Source organism: Drosophila yakuba, chromosome 3L, assembly GCF_016746365.2.
Source record: "Drosophila yakuba strain Tai18E2 chromosome 3L, Prin_Dyak_Tai18E2_2.1, whole genome shotgun sequence".
NCBI classification, from domain to species: Eukaryota; Metazoa; Arthropoda; class Insecta; order Diptera; family Drosophilidae; genus Drosophila; species Drosophila yakuba.
The window spans coordinates 20,368,692-20,386,756 of record NC_052529.2 but is presented as its reverse complement, the minus strand read 5'-3'; the positions used below and the strand labels follow the sequence as shown (position 1 = coordinate 20,386,756).

Below are 18,065 nucleotides of genomic sequence, written 5' to 3'. Positions count from 1 at the left end.
GCAACTTGACTGATGACTGATTAAATACTTATATGCTTCTATATCATACGTGAGCATGCTATGTTGTCAGTTTGGTGACCAAACTTCTCGGCTTTAAACCAACACGCAATCGGATATTCCTATTCCGATCGATCATCTAATTTTGAACTATTACGATGGTGCTCACAATAAAACTGGTGCTCACAATAAAATTATCAGACGGTTGGCAACCTTCACAGAACTATAAATGTTTCACTCACTTCTTTGCTAAGAGAAATGAACAGAATTTATGAGTTGTTCAGCCAAATAGATGACGTTTCAAGCTCGTCTGGTACCGATACTGCTCTGAAACCACGGCAACTGGAACTTCCGGAGTAAATCGAAAGCGTTCAACGAAGCATTGATGAAAACGAGTAAAGCCCTGTGTTTATCAGTCAGCTATACCCAGAAGTCTTCATGGGAATGAGTCATCTGCTCTACACCAAAGTTTAAACAGTGCTCTCAGAATCATACATAGGTTAGCCACCGTAAATTTACAACTAAAGAACTTAAGCATGCAATATAAGGTATTTGAAGATTTCAAACTATCGATTGCATGGAAGAAATGCGCCTGTTTTAGGCCCCATTTTGTTTAAATTATTTTCAACCCTTTTGATCGTAACTCACCTGTTTTACTGGATTCCCTCGCCCGTCCACTGCATCTCGTTCCCGCTGCTGCTGCTGCCGCATGCTTCCGCTCCTGCAAACGCGTTTCGAACAAAAGGCACACCGTCGGGCCACGGATCCATCCTCCAGATTAAGGGCATCGAAGAGCACCGCCTGATCCTGGATGAAGGAGTTGCGAGTTCGCTGGTTCAGAAGCTCTAGGGTTCGCGAGTCCAAACTCTCTCGATAGACATTGTGGACCCGGTCCAGATTGTGCTCGTAGTCGGTGTCCAAATTAAAGGCACTGTTCAGGCTGGCCATGCTGCTCCTGCCCTCCAAGGATGTCTTGCTTCTGCCCTCCAGCGAAGTCTTGCTTCTCCTCCGGCGCATCACGACGGTCCTGACCGACTCATCTAGGGATGAGCCCAGGTGGACGGAGGTGCGCGAGGTGTCGCCCAGCGGCGAGGGCGAATGGGAGTGGGCCAGCGCCGAAGGAGGCAGCGGCAGTTGAGTGGCGGTGGGCACCGGCTGCTCCGCCAGACTCATCAGCGATTGCTGCCGCTCCAGTTGCTTCTCGTAGCCATTGAACTTGTCGTAGTCGATGAAGGACATGTTGGCATAGCTAACCATATTATCGATGGCCTGCAGTGATTGCAATGAGGCACTCCATTTGGGATTCATCTTCTCCTTTTTCTCGGCCCCGCCTGCGCTCCCAGTGAATCCACTAAAGGTGCTCTTAAAGGAAGCAATCAGCGTGTTGGAACGTCTCTTTTGGAAATTCAGCTGGGGGTTGGCGGGTTCTGTTTGGTTCAGCGACATCAGGGAGCCCTTGCGTTGAGCCGGCGACTGCACCTCCTCCAAAGGAGTCGATGTGAAGGGCTGGGCGGATTGGCGACGTTTTGGAGTCCTTACCGATGAGGTGAGTTCACTCCTTCGCAGAAGCACCGGCGAACTGACCTGAAGATCGGCCACCGATGTCTTCCGCGGTGATGCTGGTGAGGTGAGATCCCCAGATTTCTCCGTCTCCTCGCTCAGTTGCTCCAGCTGAGGCTCGATGAAACTCCGGCGGTTTGGCCGCCTCATCTGGATCATCGAACGACTACGGGTGAATATATACGGTGTGCGGCTGGAATCCCCATCGCCATCAGTCCTCGATAGATTCTCCTTGCTGCCCGTCAGGTGGTTAATCAGTTTATTCAGCTTGGTGCGCAGTGAGAAGCTGTTGGATCGCTCCATTCTGGGCACACTTTCATAGCCCGGCAAAGTGTTGGCGCCCATTATGAGACTTTGGTTCCTCTTTTCCGCCTCGTAGTGTTCCTTGGCTTTCTGGGCCGTGTTAACTGGCAAAGTATTATTCTTGCTATTGTTATTGGGCACTGTACTGCTGTTGTTGTTGTTGTTGTTGTTGTTGTTGATGTTAATGTTGGTTTGTTTGTTGTTACTATTCATATGGATATTCTTGGCATTTGCTGGTGATTTCACTTTATTACCATTTGGCAACGATGGCTGCTGCTTTTTGTTAACCTTTTGCGTCTTTTTCTGCGCCTTTGCCGCGCTCTTTGTCTCCTTGCTGGAATACATTCCCAAGCCAGTGGACTTTAAACCCCTGGAAAATATAGAAAAGTGTGCGAACAGCATTAAAAAACTGATTAAAAATCGGCTAACTCGTGTGCGATTGGTTTAAATTGCGGTTCGCCTTCCTATCAGTACGCCTAAACTCACTACTTTGCCAATTTGTTATTGGCAAGGTATATCAACTTATAGTGTTTGTTTCCCAGTTTTCCATGTAAGAAAGTGAATTATCCCGCGCTCTAAACCAGTCGAATATCTGTGTCAATATGGATTATTTCAACTCTTCTGTTTTACAAGAGTTTTACGAAGAGAAGCTCAAACTAATGTGGTTAGATTTCATCTGATTGCTTATGTTACATGCATACATACAATTTAGTGAGGCTCCAGCTAGTCTTATATTCCACATTTAATGATACCGATTTCTTGCAAAGGCTCGGTTATGAAAATAAATCATTTTTATTGTGCAGAAGATAAAGATGTTTTAACTTAAAAGGGTCTTGTGGTAAAACTTGAGCTGTATCGTAAGGGAAATTTTCATTGGATAAATCCGAGAATATTTGACTGGTCTGCGATCAATCGACTCTGACACTTTCCCCATTCGCAGTGACAGTGACCCCGGCAGTTTCAGAAAATGGCAGAGTACTAAATCGAAAGCGTTCGGCAAGTGCATTCTGTCCATTTATCATCGCCATAGCATGGCTGCGAATCGTTACATTGATAAACGCGACCCAATGCAGCAAAAAAAAGAGCGAAAATACTGGCATATATCAAGCGTTTGTATGGGTTACTATCAGTTTGTGTTGGGGGTGCCATTATCTGGTGTACAGTGGATACCGCACAAGTGAAACTTCTCTCTAGTTGTGCTATGCAATAGTTCTTCGCGCTCGTCACAATTTAATATTTGTTTTATCTACACTTTGATACAAATTGATATACTAATATTTAAATGATCTTAACATACTTAAGACAAATGATTGAGCAAACGGCCTTTGCTTAAACGAATTTATATTCAGAATTATCAAAAAATGTATATAATACAGTACTCCATATTCTTGGGCAGCAGTTTTCAGAAATAATAACCAACTCTAAACTCTCTACTTTAGACCATTTTCTCTGAGTGCTTCCAAGCAGTACGCGGACTTGTAGATACGTGGCCCATATTGCCAAAGATACAAGGCCAACACTTGGAAATACTTGCAGCGGGCGACATCAGAAGTCCATCTTCACTATTCGACTCAATTCCAATTTACGACTGACACTCGAACGGCTGACATATGTGGACGGGATGAGCTTGGTGCTCCCGGAGAACTGAACTGGGCCAGAAAAGAGGGACACAGCAGTGAAATTGCCTAAATGTTATCGCCAGCAATTTTTATTTCCAGCAAAGCTCAAAAACAACAGTCGACAGCCAACGTGTTGTGATAAGATTTCGAACCAAAAAAGCCCAGACAAGCGCACTTGTATAAGTTCCCGTCGGTTGGGTTTGCGATTTTGGTCGGGGCTGGCAGATTGTTTTGGTTTCGTTCCCATCGGCCATATGTACGAGTATCCGAGAGATTGCATTGGGCAGGGCAGTCTTTTCATGGACTGGAATGGTGTCTCGGATTCGGCACAGTAATCTGTATTTATAGTTGGATGACTTGCCCGAATAGTACTCCATTGTCCACTCTCAAATCAATGTCTTTGTAATCGTCCAATTATGACGGTATCATTTACAGAATTCTCTTGACATTTTTATGGAGAAACATCATCTATTGCTTCGAGTGTGTTAAGAGAACGATCTTATCAACCCATTAATATTTATTCACTTGTACCCTTGTCTTTATCAATGTCATTGCCACTTCAGTAGAACTTCCCGAAAGCGAACAAAAATGGTACTACATGATTCATAGCTAGTGCGATTCGTTTCTAGTAGTCGAGGCCAATTATGTTTGAGCTGGGAACTCGATTGAGAAACATGTGCTAGAATTTCAATGCAACTTTATGGTACCTAAAAATTTGTATTTTTATATACAATAAGTTGAAGTTAATTATATCTGTAGAGGTGCACATACAATAAACAAAACTCTCGAAGAATACGCCGATTCGTTTGCATTGCTATCAACAGCAAACGATATAAAAAGAAATCAATCATTTCATATTCTCGACTTTATTATTTTCGTGTACTCTACTTTATCAGTAGATAATTGCGGCGCATTTTCGGCAGCCATAGTACTAGTACACTTATCCAGTTTTATTATAATTATTAATATTACCCAACTAACAACAAAATTATAGCACAATAGTCGGTATATAGCTCCGTTTAAAATACTTTGAAACATTTTGCTTTAAAACTGATTACGTGACCATATGTCTCATTTTCTGGGCCTTAAAGTGTACCTACGATTTTTCAAAGTTGATAATAACTTTTGAGTAAAAAGTGCAAGCAACCATGATAGTGATATGGTCTTGTCATTGAGACCTCTTTACTCCTAACACTGAATAGCTCGCCAGCTGGATACGGGTTGTTTTAAATTGTGTTGACCATTGTAACTTAACATTCATGGCGAGACGTGAACTGAATGACTTATGAATCCGTCTGCGAAAATATATTGCGCCAACTCTGGTACAAAACAACAGAAATGAGTGAAATATTTGTTCTCTAAGTCTGTCTGTATCCAGTGTTACACTGGAAGAAACCAATCCAAAAATAATCCACTTTAAAATATCTATAGCAAAGAATATATATATAGTCGATCATTAAAAGATAGCTTTCAAGACTGTGCTATCTTTTATGCCTGTACTCTCTGTTCTGAATAAGAATATTTTGAATTTTTGAAATTTGAAAGTTATTTTCGGTGTAGGATTTAAGCAACCGCACACTTCAATGATCGTAACCGCACGGGAAGCCATGATCAGAATATCAATAACAATCAGTCCCCTCAAACGATGGTCGCCATAAAGTTGCGAGTCCCTGCGAATTCCCTTCAATTAGCCGCCAGCGTTGTTGTGGTTAATTTTAGCCCAGTCTTCACTGTCCTGTCAATTGGTTCGAAATCATTTCTGCCCTTGCACTTGCACTTGCACTTGCTTAGCTTTTCGATACGGATATCGATTTCGGTTGTGTTTGATTATTCGCTATGCTCCGCTGGCGATTTCAAATTTCATTGTGAGTGGAGGAGCACTAACCAGATTTGATGCTATGATTCACTTGGTCTTGACTCTCGTTCAAGTCGCTGTTGTTTGTCTCTCCGATCGGGTATTGCGTTACCACATACCACCGATCGCTTCTGTTCGAAGAGTTCACCCCGGGGTGGACCAATAGCCATTATGAGTGCAGACGCAGACCTAACTTTTCAATTGACTGATCAAATTTACCTTGCAAACAATCGATATGATAGCGGAACGAGAGAGTTGCACACAGGTGTCACTAGGAAAAAGATAGTAGTGGAAAAGCGTGTTTGAAAGGTGGAAAGACAAAGGTATTTGTATTATTTACATAAGGAACCCTATGAACTAACAATTATAACATTTTAGCTACAGAATCAACATAGCTAAGCTTTGCCTAAGCAACTTATCTGAGCACGTGATGGGTAACATTATATTATTATTAAGTGAAACTTAAGTGAAACTTAATAATAATAGTAAACTGAGCTGTCTGAAATTTAATAGTTTAATAGCAACGCGTATAAGTTATGATACAGCAAACGAATTTGTTAATATTATTTTGGGTGCCCTTCTGACGCGATTCTTTTTGTTTACTGTGGTAATTAATACTGCTATACTTAAGGTACTCTGGGTATATGTTGGTCGAGATCTCATCGTTTTCCCCAGCCAACTTTGCACTACTGTTTGCGTTGCTTCTCCTAGGCCGAAACCAGTTTGAGGCTTTTTACGCATTGTTGTCCGAGTGCACAACTCGTGGAAAAACATACAGATGAGCTTCTCCAGCTTGAACTATCCAGAAATATGAAAAACATGTTATTTGGAGCAATGATGTGGTGAAAAAAATGTTTTCTGGCTTATGAAACCGTAGGAATCCATTCACTATCACTAGGATTATGTTCGATAAGTATAATAACGTTTTAAAAAATATTTCTGCTAAGGGATTCTGCAGAGTCAAGATCTTCGACTGACCACTCTAGCTCAAGTGAAGTTCAAGTTATAGAAGCAAGACTGTACAGGTGATTGATGGCTGGGTGCATGGAGTTCCTGTGAGATGTACCCCCGATCCCCCCTCAGTTTGAGATGAGTGTTAACTGCAGGAACCCAAACCGGTTGTGAGACGAATCGAGTCGAGTGGCTCTGCCCAAAGCCAATTACGCCACCAAATAGATGCGTACAAAATATTTCTTGCTGCATTGTGCATTTCTACAGTGGAGCACCATTTGATAATGAAAGCTGGATAGTGAAAACTGGCCCCAGCCCCTGATTTTGGCCCCATGAATGTTACATAAATCCACGAGAAGCTCGTAGCCTTCTCACGTACTCGTTAGATTAACCGCCTTTGATAACGACAGATATGCCATCTCCAGCACGTGTACACCATTTATCTGGCAGACATAGAGTGTGTATTAGGTGTACTAGGTTAGTTCAAATTGTATCTCAACTCAACTGTACAAATGATAAAAGATTCGCAGAAAGTGCTGTTTTCACGAATGCGCCGCAGTACAAAATGGCTTAAAATAACGAGAAAAATTTTTAATTTGAAACCCGAAGATAAATTGTTTTTATTCAACTGTGTTTCTGGACAGTTTAGCAACATTAACTTCAGAAAGTTGCAGTTGCTAACAGGTTGTTTAAAATTATTTTATTTCACACGTTCCTCAAAAAATGAGCTACTTTTGTATAACAGAGGGAGTGTTTACCCATTACCCCATAACATTTTAAATTGTAAATGGGAACACCTATTGACCAATTCGCACCTTTGGGTATGACAATATTAATACTAACGGGAGTGCCATAGAACCAGAATTAAAAAGTAAGCCTACAAATCTCTTTCCGCTCGATTCATAATAATCATTTGCCAACGACAATTACAAGAAAGCAAAGAGTATTGAAAGTGGACTCAAAAGTTCGAAAATTCCCGAAGATGAACAATAACCAAATCAAATGCTATAGGAATACATTAAGGCATAGTCCGCTAAAAGTTTATATACAATCAATTTATAAGTTTCCTGAACATTGGTTGCAAAACTACTACTGTTGAATTATTGAAGGTTAAAGCGCACTACAGGGTATGCAATGTCGAAACGTGCCGTCCACTGTATTGGATCGCAGCTGATTTAGAGTTGGCATATCCACGGTTCTTTACCCTTCGGTCTTATCAATTTTTAAGTTAGTTGGGTGACGAATGCCGTTCATCGCTATATTTACATACACATGTACATACATATGTATTGTATTAATTTTGGTGAACTTGCCTGCTTTACTCGCTGTTTGCTGATTTGTGGGTTTTAATATTGTTATATTATGTGTGTGATAATCTTGTGATGTTTTTTAAGCTGCTGTCGATTTGTAGGGGTTTGTGTTTTTCATTAACATTTGCATGGCGACGCGACGCTTGCGCTCTGAACTCACAGATGTACATACATATATATCTGTAGATATGTATACATGTGGCCTCGCTCGATTTTTGGAGTTTGGAGCGAACTTTTCTGTCACAAAGGAAATGCACTTCAAATTAGACTTATTCAGCGAGCGCCGCCTTTGTTGTTGTTTTAAACTCAACTGAAAGTAATGAAATTAGTTGCATACATATATATTTTCAGGTACGCACACACACACAAGGCGCTCTCTTTTGCTTGCGCAATAAATAAAAACACACACACTCACGCACCGCTTTGCACGTTTATTCTGCTCTTTTATTTATTTATTTATTTTTTATTTCTATTTAGCAACGCCAGCTTTTGCACTTGAATATATATCTATATGTATATATTTGTTTTTTCTTTTTTGCCGCACAGCTGTTAGCCTTTCAAATGGCGCTTTCAGGTGGCCGCTGATCCACGAAAATAAAAGACACGCGGAAAAGAGACGCGTGTCTCCTGTCAAAAAACAATAACCACAACCGCTATTTCCTTACGATTAAAATATAAATATGTTCGCAATTGCCCACAAACGGCGACGTCACTCCCGCTCGCGAAAAGTCGAATAAAACGAATTGAGTTGGGCTAAACAAAATACAACTATTTGCAGAACGGCGCGCTAAAAGAACTCCGCGCGCGGGTGACTAGCTTTCAACTGAAAAAGCTAAAGCTGATCGCCGGTCCAAAAAGCTCGCTGGCGCAAGAGAGCGCAAAAAGAGAACAAATTAGATCTAAGAAGAAGAGCCATGCACTCTCTTCGACTTTGTGTGCGTGAGTGTGTGTGTGTGCTGACTGCGACGCACTATGGGCAATTTGTCCTGTTTTGTTGGCATAAATCAAGACACATTGATAATGATTTTTTCTAGTCTTGTATATGCTTTTACAATTATTTCGGGCTGCTAAGGGGTATCAGAAGTGTTGTATACTAGTGGAATAACAATTAACGACGGTCCTTATGATGTTAAAACTACACTAATTGTTTAAGACTTATGTCGACTGCGTCATTGCTGAATTAACAGCAGGAGGAGAGTGACACATCAGAATGGCAATTTGAAATTCAGCAAAAATGTTGTTTTTGTGGATACAGTTAAAATTTACTTAGATGCATACTTTAAAACCATAGATTAAATGAGCTATCGTTTCTTGGTTCACAGTTCCACTCCTGGCAGGTATTGTTGTTCAAGGTTCAGAATGTTTATCTTCCGGTTCAAAGATAATTGGTGTCATTCCCGCATACATAAGTATGTATGTACATATGTATCTCTAATTATTTGCACAGTTCAAGACTATAAACAGGCAAGCTGAGGCGTTGAAACTATTTGACATTTATGCTATTTATTAATAATTTCCCCAAATATTAATTTCTTCATCAACAAGGGCATCGATCTCATTGATTGGGCTGATTAGCGCAGTTTGTTTGTTTTTTAAATGTTTAACCAAGCACACGCACATATGCATATTCCTGCTTTGCTCGGTACAAAACTTTCCTGTATTCACTTTGCCGACCGCCGCAGAAAGATCTTTCAAGTTTGCCATTTTGCGATTTATAATGAGTCACGCGACTCCACTGCCACTCCGCTGACCAACAAGTTTGAGCCACGGAGACGGCGGAATTAATTACTGGACGGCACGTCGATTAGCTGTGAGCCAAAAAAAAAAAACAGCCCTAATTGAGATTGAGCCCGTGCGCCTTAGAAGTTAAATTTAAATTAGACAAACCACAATTAGACATCATCGCCTTTGAGGGCCGAACACATGTGTATTCGCAACATAATCAAGCAGACCAACATCGTTTTTGGATTAGTTATGAATGAACGAGCGAATCAACGGGCGACGAGATCAGGGACAATCTTTCAAAGTTTGTTTGCCGATTGGATGACATCATTTATGAGTTTTTAAAAAATGTTCAGCTCGAGAAGCGATAGAGCAATCTCTTGCCGTGACCTACCTTATGCTAAATTTTACAAGCACTGCCTGTTTTTGAAAATTAATCTTTGTTATGTGATATCATTCCAAAAAGGTTGGACTAACTAACTAACTAATCTGTCCGCACGTTTGGCCAATCTTATGGGTTAACTTGTCTGACACGACTTTTTTTTAAGTCGCATCACTATTGCTTAGCAAAACTAAACAAAACTATGTAAATTATTACACATTACAATTTTGTATCTTATAAATACAGTTTAAGGCAAATTACGATTCAAGTCGAAAAAGGCTTAGGATATATTTCTCTACTGTTAAGTTACACGAATCGATCTTCCGATCCTGCTAAATATGTAGCCTACTTTTAGGGAAAAACCAAATTTTGTGACTATTGCCGCTAGCTATCTTATCCACAGTCCTATGTATCTGCTGTAAAGTCATTTTCAAAAGTCTTTAAACATTTCTATTGATAAGATTAGGAGTTTCGACATGCGACTACGAGTAGCAGATATCGTCAAAGAAGATCAGTTAGAGATCATCCCTGTATCAAAATGCGAGCATCCAGCGGAGATAGATATTTACTTTATTCGATATTTTTATTGCTGCTAATCTGCAATTTGGAAAGAATCTTAGGTGATGTAAGCCCGGAAGATGTGAGAACGATAGAACCAAATGTGCCCACAATTTGGGATCGAATTTTAAGCGGTGTTAAAAACTATCCCTGGAAAACGAATGTAATTGAAAAGGAGAGCGCAGAAACTGCTAAAAGGAGATCCGTTCTATGGCAAAGACTTACGATGGCCACAGTTCTTTAACAAACAAAAGTATTGCCAGATTAAAAATATTGGAAATAAATAAATAAATAGATATACAATTCGTTGTGCTGTGCTGCAAAATAAAATAGCATCGAGCGATCAGCCCCTTGTTTATTAATCAGTTTTGGAAACATTTAACATTCCATTCCTTGTCGCAAAATCCGGACTTCTGGTCCCAGAAGAGTCCTTTGGGGCAGGATGTGAGCACTGGCATTCCTCCGATGCAGATATAGTACTTGCTGCAATCCTCCGGATGGGACATATAGCTCTGCTTGGCGGACGGACAAGTCAAGGCGTTGACTTCAGCTCTAGGTGGAGATGGTGGTGTCACAGGGGGCAACTCGGTAATCTCTGGATCCGTAAGGAATTGCTGCAGGGTGCTGTACTCACTCGATCCCACGATATAGCAAACGGTTACCGGACCTTCGCTGCTGAATGTGGGGACTTTCACAGTGGTTTTTACATCCGTATGCGATTCCGAGACCTGGGACTCCCCATAGCAAACGGCCTGATCACTCAACTGGCACTCAGACATCTCGAAGTTCCACGCTGTGCCACGGCCACACTGATGACGATGGAGATGGCCGTAGGCGCAGATGAAGTACAGTCCACAATTTCTGGGGTGCGGAAGGAAGTAGGCTCCATAATGACGGCACTCGATGTGCTCCGGATCGTACTTCTCCATGGGATTAACCGGCTGACCACTGGTCACATCGACGGCCACAAAGACGGGCTTCGGTTTGTGGGGCCACCATTTAAGTTCGGAGTTATCCGCCAGGCTACTTGCGGATTCCACAGAGGGTACGGGGCGACAGTTGGTATTCTCCGGCAGATCGCAGACCGCACGGTTCTCGTCGAACTGGAGGCCCTGATCGCAGTAGAGGAGAGTTGGAACTCGCGAGCAGGAGAAATATCCATTACAATCCAGTGGATGTGGCACCAATTCGCCCTCTTGGCGTCCCAAGCAGATCTGAAAATAGGAGTTTTGCCTAAGAGCTTTCTACGGGGAATGGAAGCGTATGCATTTCGTTCTTGTTCCTTGAACAATAAAAAATGATTAAATTTATATTATAATACTCACATGGCTGAGGTCACCCACTGTATTTCGAACTTTGGGTAGTTCCCAACTTCGGTCCACAACGTGACCTGCTCCCAACTGGAAAGAGATGCTCCATGCCAGGACAAATGCCCAGGAGCATTGCATTGTAGTTAAGAGTGCCCTTTACTTCTGATAATGGTTCTTTGCGACTCCAAGTTACCTATGTTAATGGTTCGGCCGTCTCATGACCGACCCTTTTATAAGGTCGATGAAATGGGTGTGGCCTTTGTAAGAGCTAATCGAAAACTTGTGTTTGCAATCTACGCAGCGGTCTGCGTGATCGAAATGTTCCAGTTTTTAGTTAGCATTCAATAAAGAAATGCGTGATATGCTCACTTCTAAAAATACCATACGGTCCTAAGTCATCTAAATATATCCTTAGTGGCGTAAGGCCAAACCGAGTACGTGCGGAGTCTTCGTAGTACTACAATTATTCTTGATATCTTTATTTTAATTTATGACTTATTTTTGGGAAAAAGAGAATCACAACCAATTGCTTGCGAACATAGCTTTATTGCCTTTTATTAGATACTGAATACTAAGTGGTAAATAGGATCGTGTTTTCAGTTAGTCGTGTGCCGTTGAGTTCCCTTCTAAAATCCCGGCATGATGACTGGGCTTATTCGGTGCTGGGCGTGGTTGACTCCGAATCGCTGGCGGTGGCTCCATAGCAGGCTCCGTTATTTTCCACATAAGTCTCTAGGTTTTCGTCGGGCGCGCATCCCTGGGCTGACTCGTTGAAGAACGTGTCATCAGGGCAGGTGTTCAAAGTGGCCTGGCCCTCCTTGTTGCAGTAGTAGTAGGTGGAGCAGTTGTCCGAATTGACGGCGTTTACAAACATCGTCGTAGCATACTGGCATCGATTGCATCCCTCCACCGGAACGGCAAGCTGGCGGGTCCGACAGGTGAATGTCTTTACGTCGAAGTAGTAGCCAGTCTCGCAGTATGTGGCCACATTTACCTTGTTCGTGCACACATAGTACTTTCCACACACGGTCGCATCGGGTGTCTTATCACCGTTCGTGGCGCAGGAAACTGTGGCGCCATCGCTCAGCGGAATTCCGGTCACACGGCTGCAGGCGCCGGTACTTGAGTAGGCACATTGACCGGTGAGCGCGTTGTATATCTGCGAAAGAGAGTGAGTCACATACACTAAAGGATACAAAGGATATGCATTATGATCGATGCGTCTGTGAAAGGGAGTATCTAGAAGTAGGCTCACTTCGCATGTAAAAACTACGAATAATTTGTAGCAATTAATTCAAAATTCCCTTACAACTATGGCTAATTTTCAGGCTGCCAGTTTATCAATAAAAACTTCGTCAATAACTATAAAACATAAACTTTGGATCTATCAAGGACATATCTTAAACCGCAAGGATTGTGGGAGCAACATGGTTTTGGGATCTAGGAACGGAGCTGTAGCCGTATTAAATTCTGAACTTTTGGAATTGGCAACTCACATTATCGCATTTACCCGTACGCAAAACGATTCCAGTGGAGGTGGACTCGCAGTAGTGCCAGGTGGTGCAGTCCGAAGTGTCGCCGAAATATAGGGAAGGTGGCACGACATCGCAGAGGTCGTCGAGTACGACTCCATCAGTAGAATCGGTGGTGGCGCAGGATCCATAAGTGCAACCCGCTGTGGTTGCGTCGAATTTCTGGTTGGATGGGCATTTTCCGGAGCCCGCCGACTCGCCGTCGAGGCAGTAGAACCATCCACCGCAAACGGCAGTGTTTGGCACCCAGGTGGCATTCTTGCCACCACAGGGATTCTCAACGCCCCAGTAGCATGATACCTCGCTGCTTGGATAGCAGGAGCTTCTCTGGTAATCGTACGAGTAGCCTGTTTGGCACGAGGCCTTCTCGGGTCCGGTGGACTTGCAGACGTAGTAAGTCTGGCAGGACTCTATGCTGCCCAGCTGGGTTCCGACTTTAACCGCCGTGCAGACGGCCGTAACGTTGTAGTTTCCTTCCAGAATGTCCTCGCCCAAGGCTTGGACGCCCATCAGGCACAAGATCGTGGCCAGAAGAAGTTTGCCTGCAAGCCGAAAATCACTCAAGTCAATTAACGAAAACCCTTCGGATTATTCTTCGGCGTAATATCCTATGTAAAACACTTACCTTTCATTGTTAATTGGTAATACTTTTTGCGGCTGTTAGGGATCGAATACCACTTGTATCGGCCAATGAAAGGTTGTCGAAGACTGATGGTGGAGTTTTCCCATTGCCTGGTTTTTATAGGTCTACGCTTCGAACTTGGCCATCAAGATCGTAAATTGAATGTAGATAAGCCCAGCTATTCTCCGGAATTATAGACAGTAAAACATTGTCCAATTTTTTATTTATTCTGCCAGATAGACGCTGAACATCTTTTCGGGTTGTTATTAAACCAATTTTAATTAAAGTATAGTTGTATTAAGCGCTAGAAGGTTTTTATCGTTCTTTATTTCTATCTGTTCCGCAACTTAATAATTAAAAAAAAACAATGGACGCAGCTACCTCTTTATCAATGATGTAATTCTACCTTGGAAAGTATGACATCGTGTAGTTGAACCTAGGGTTGTAATATTTCTCAAAAGTAGGGGTTGCATTCGGGATAATATAATGTAATTTAGAACGATCCTAGTTAAATTGTAATACACCATTTTGCCTTAATTCATGCTACTCACTTAAATGAAAGAATTGTACAAAGAATAGTTTTTTCTAACATAGTCTTCTTCTAACAAATGGCTTAATTTTTTTTTATATTTTTTTATATTGCTTAACTTTGAAAGCTACACATTCGATTGAATGGACTCTTATCTCTTTTGTAGGACGATGACGCTGGCCAGTAAACGTGGTTGGCTATGAAAAACTTTTCGCTCAGGTAATCTTTACTTTCGTCTTTATTACCATGCCAAATGGCGTTTATAAAGTGTTGATGGTATGTTTTTGGGATCTTCGTTCGATGGAAATTTCCCTTTATTCTTTCCGGGTTTGGTGACAGTTTTAATTGTTTCTTAGGCGAATTGCTCAAATAAGACGTCACTAGCGTATTAATGCCGGATATTTTTTTTGAGTTCCTAATGGCAACTTTAAATCCTAATAATCCTAATAAAGAAAATATATTCTATAAAGGAGTATTCTTATACTCGTCCACACTTTACTTACTTTAAATGCTGTACTTATAAAGGGATGCGTTTAATTAAGTTGCCTACCTTGAATGATACTTATCACATCATATTAATATTTACATCAATATACATTGAAATTTTTTTTGTTGCAAAATTATATAAAGCATTTTATTTTTGGCAGAACTGCTATTTAAATTATTTTGTGGTTGAGGATTTCGAGTCAGTTGAAGTCGAGCCAGTGGACGTCGATCCAGTGGAAGACGATCCAGTGGAAGTCGATCCAGTGGAAGTCGAGCCAGTGGAAGACGATCCAGTGGAAGTCGATCCAGTGGAAGTCGAGCCAGTGGAAGACGATCCAGTGGAAGTCGATCCAGTGGAAGTCGAGCCAGTGGAAGACGATCCAGTGGAAGTCGAGCCAGTGGAAGTCGATCCAGTGGAAGACGAGCCAGTGGAAGTTGATCCAGTGGACGTTCCAGAGGACGTCGTCGTATTTCCATCGCTCTTCGTGGGATTGCAGCAGAGGAACGTGGGCTCCACACCGCTTACGCAGCCTCCGGAGTTCTCATTAAAGTAGTAGTTTACGGGGCAGCTCTCCACGGCCTTCTGGACACCGTTCACGCAGTACAGGTAATCAGAGCAGTTGGTTGTCGAGTAGGCGTTCACGAAGGTCGCAGTGGTGCCAACACATCTGTCGCAGTTGTTCCTCGCTTGCATCCTGGTCACACACGCCTTCGAGATGGTATCATAGTAGTAACCCGAGGGGCAGGTCATCAGCTGATAGTTGCCGGCGGAGCACATGTAGTACTGGTTGCATGCGGTGGCTGCGATCATCGATCCGTCCGAGGAGCAAGTGGTTGGAGCAGACACTCCGGTCAGGGATGGATCATTGGTGACCTGGGCGCAGGAGGAGGCCGTCTTGTAGCCGCAGTTGCTGGCCTGCACATTGAACACTAGACCAGTTTCGCAAGATCCCGAGTGCAGCACGTTGTCCTTGCAGAAGTTCCAGCCACTGCAGTCGGAAGGGCTGCCGAAGTAGACGCCATTCTCGACGAGATTGCACAGTTTGAGGGCGACCGACACAGTAGAGCTACTGCCGGAGGACTCGGTGCATGGGTAATTGTTCCGGTACACACAAGCCATTGTGGTGGGATTGAAGTTCTCGCCAGCAGGACAACTGCCCCTCACAGCGCCGGAGGCTCCGCAGTAGTAGTAGCCCCCGCAGGACGTACTGGATGCCGCGAAGGATCCCACCGCCTTGCCCTGACAGGGATCGGTGTTGCTGGTGCAGGTGCTCGGCACAGAGCCTGTGCACTGCTGGGCATTCTTGTCGAAATAGTAGCCCTGGGGACAGGACATGGCCGTGAACGAGGATCCCTGGCACTGGTAGTAGGTCGAGCAGTCCAACTGGCTGGCCACGTAGTTACCATTTCTGACCAGCAGGCACAAGGCGGTGACGTTCACATCGGCTGTTGCTGGAGCGGCAAAGGCGATCACTAGCGCCACGGCAGCGAGGATAGTTGCTTTTTGTCCACCTGGAAACATGGAATATATTCATTTTTATTCTTAAGTTTCTTGCTTAATTCCTAAATTACCCATTGTTTTGCTTCTTCTTTTGGTGGCTCCTAGTTGAATACTGTTTCTGGTTGATGGACTTCCTTGGCTTTTATTTGCAGTCCAGCCAGAAGTTATCTTCGATCCGCTGGACTGTCCAAGTTGATCGACGACCCTTCAACTCAGGGAATCCACTTTGTGATGTATCGCAAGTGAAGCCAACGAACTTTTTGCATGATCGATGGCCCTTTTGACAAATCAACAAAGTTTTGTGTGGATAAGAATTCCACGGAACTCGAACTGAAAGAAAGGTAGCTACTTCAATTAATTTTATTTAAATATATGTTTTGTATTGCGTTTCAAAAATACATATGTAGAGCAATGCGGTAAAATTTGCATTGTTCTCTCCATTTGTACCAGAATATATGTACCTGGCTAAATTTAAAACCGATTTCTTTTTAAATAAATTATATTATTTAATTAAGAAGTTATCCACAGGATCCCCAAACATATTAATACATTTTGAAGTGTTCATAGTGTTTTTGTTTGTTTTCGCACAAATCAATTAAGCGAAATGAGATTAGAGTAATCTAAATTAGCTTCAAATTGCCTTCCTTTTATATGGTACTAGCCCGCACAGTTTGTATTTAAGAATAATGACTAACTCTGGCGATTCCTGCCATTATTTGTTATTATCGGAACATTTATGTTGGTCGTATGGGTTAACTATTAAAAAATAGAGAACGCTATAGCGGAGTTCCTCAACTATTAGATACTCGCAGTAAAAATGTTTAGCATTCTTATAGAAGGCAGGTGCAAGTAATCAAATGAAATCTTAAGCGAACTTGTTGGTGTCCCTAGTTCATAACAAGAGAGAACGCTATAGTCGAGTTCCCCGACTATCTGATACCCGTTACTCAGCTAGTGTAAGTGCGAAGGACAGTTTTTGGCGGTTTGTGGGCGTTAGAGTGGGCGTGGCCAAAATTTTTTTTGGCGAATTGATAGAAATTTACAAGACTAATACAAAAATGAAAAAATATCAAAACATTTTTCAAAAGGGTGGGCGTGGCAGCTTTGGGCGGTTTGTGGGCGTTAAAGTGGGCGTGGCAAAAAGTTTTTTTGCAAATCGATAGAAATTTTCAAGACCAATACAAAAATGAAAAAATATTAAAACATTTTTCAAAAGTGTGGGCGTGGCAGTTTTGGGCGGTTTGTGGGCGTTAGAGTGGGCGTGGCAAAAAGTTTTTTTGCAAATCGATAGAAAATTACAAGACCAATACAAAAATGAAAAAATATTAAAACATTTTTTAAAAGTGTGGGCGTCGCAGTTTTGGGCGGTTTGTGGGCGTTAGAGTGGGCGTGGCAGCATGATTCGATAAACTTGCGCTGCGTCTATGTCCCTGGAGTCTGTATGCCTAATCTCAACTTTCTAGCTTTTGTAGTTCCTGAGATCTCGACGTTCATACGGACAGACGGACAGACGGACAGACGGACGGACAGACGGACATGGCCAAATCGACTCGGATATTGATCCTGATCAAGAATATATATACTTTATATGGTCGGAAACGCTTCCTTCTGCCTGTTACATACTTTTCAACGAATCTAGTATACCCTTTTACTCTACGAGTAACGGGTATAATAAAACAAAAATTGCCAGGTTATACCATACAATTAGTTAAATCGAAAAGAACTCCACGAAAAATATTTGTTTATATTTTAAACAGTAATCTTGGCCTATTGACACTACCGATGTCGTTCATATGTACATGCATATGCCAACAAGAGTTAGTCGTCG

At 42.4% G+C, this 18,065-nt stretch overlaps 5 protein-coding genes across 7 annotated transcripts in view; 1 reads left to right on the top strand and 4 right to left on the bottom strand.

Moving 5' to 3' along the window:
- LOC6539423 (serine-rich adhesin for platelets) overlaps window positions 1-8,407 on the bottom strand; it is a 48,647-nt gene extending 40,240 nt beyond the window's left edge. Inside the window, exons 1-3 of one of the 3 annotated variants that reach the window (XM_039374896.2) lie at window positions 8,015-8,407; window positions 7,599-7,905; window positions 646-2,230 (exon numbers count right to left, since the gene is read on the bottom strand). In XM_039374896.2, the coding sequence (XP_039230830.1) occupies window positions 646-2,205 (1,560 nt within the window). In that variant the 5' untranslated portion in view covers window positions 2,206-2,230; window positions 7,599-7,905; window positions 8,015-8,407. Of the gene's footprint in view, window positions 1-645; window positions 2,231-7,598 lie in introns of all 3 variants that reach the window. The other 2 variants (XM_039374895.2, XM_043207089.1) reach the window with 2 other exon arrangements.
- Window positions 8,408-9,921: 1,514 nt separating this feature from the next.
- LOC26536188 lies at window positions 9,922-10,634 on the top strand. The gene has a single exon (XM_015189666.3). The coding sequence runs from the start codon at window positions 10,238-10,240 to the stop codon at window positions 10,499-10,501; it is 264 nt and encodes an 87-aa protein (XP_015045152.1). The 5' UTR covers window positions 9,922-10,237; the 3' UTR covers window positions 10,502-10,634.
- Window positions 10,561-11,761, bottom strand: LOC6539417 (probable chitinase 10). The gene is made up of 2 exons (XM_002086272.2): window positions 11,583-11,761; window positions 10,561-11,471 (listed from the first exon to the last, which is right to left on the bottom strand). The coding sequence occupies exons 1-2, from the start codon at window positions 11,703-11,705 to the stop codon at window positions 10,620-10,622; spliced, it is 975 nt and encodes a 324-aa protein (XP_002086308.2). The 5' UTR covers window positions 11,706-11,761; the 3' UTR covers window positions 10,561-10,619.
- Window positions 11,762-12,093: 332 nt separating this feature from the next.
- LOC6539418 (peritrophin-48) lies at window positions 12,094-14,144 on the bottom strand. Its single transcript, XM_039373878.1, has 4 exons — window positions 14,128-14,144; window positions 13,725-13,831; window positions 13,064-13,641; window positions 12,094-12,726 (listed from the first exon to the last, which is right to left on the bottom strand). Exons 1-4 carry the CDS (start codon window positions 14,142-14,144, stop codon window positions 12,220-12,222), a joined length of 1,209 nt encoding a protein of 402 aa, XP_039229812.1. The 3' UTR covers window positions 12,094-12,219.
- Window positions 14,145-14,853: 709 nt separating this feature from the next.
- LOC6539420 (peritrophin-48) lies at window positions 14,854-16,376 on the bottom strand. The gene is made up of 2 exons (XM_039374511.1): window positions 16,309-16,376; window positions 14,854-16,248 (listed from the first exon to the last, which is right to left on the bottom strand). Exons 1-2 carry the CDS (start codon window positions 16,310-16,312, stop codon window positions 14,912-14,914), a joined length of 1,341 nt encoding a protein of 446 aa, XP_039230445.1. The 5' UTR covers window positions 16,313-16,376; the 3' UTR covers window positions 14,854-14,911.
- Between the last annotated feature and the right edge of the window lie 1,689 nt (window positions 16,377-18,065).

Excerpts from the sequence above, each read along its gene's own strand:
- LOC26536188 (XM_015189666.3), top strand. The coding sequence starts at position 10,238 with ATGCGAGCATCCAGCGGAGATAGATATTTACTTTATTCGATATTTTTA.
- LOC6539418 (XM_039373878.1), bottom strand. Across the intron at positions 13,642-13,724 it reads TTACCAATTAACAATGAAAG|GCAAACTTCTTCTGGCCACG; the intron begins GTAAGTGTTTTA and ends TTCGGCTTGCAG. Across the intron at positions 12,727-13,063 it reads GTACGGGTAAATGCGATAAT|ATATACAACGCGCTCACCGG; the intron begins GTGAGTTGCCAA and ends TCTCTTTCGCAG.
- LOC6539417 (XM_002086272.2), bottom strand. The coding sequence starts at position 11,705 with ATGCAATGCTCCTGGGCATTTGTCCTGGCATGGAGCATCTCTTTCCAG. Across the intron at positions 11,472-11,582 it reads CAGTGGGTGACCTCAGCCAT|ATCTGCTTGGGACGCCAAGA; the intron begins GTGAGTATTATA and ends TCCTATTTTCAG.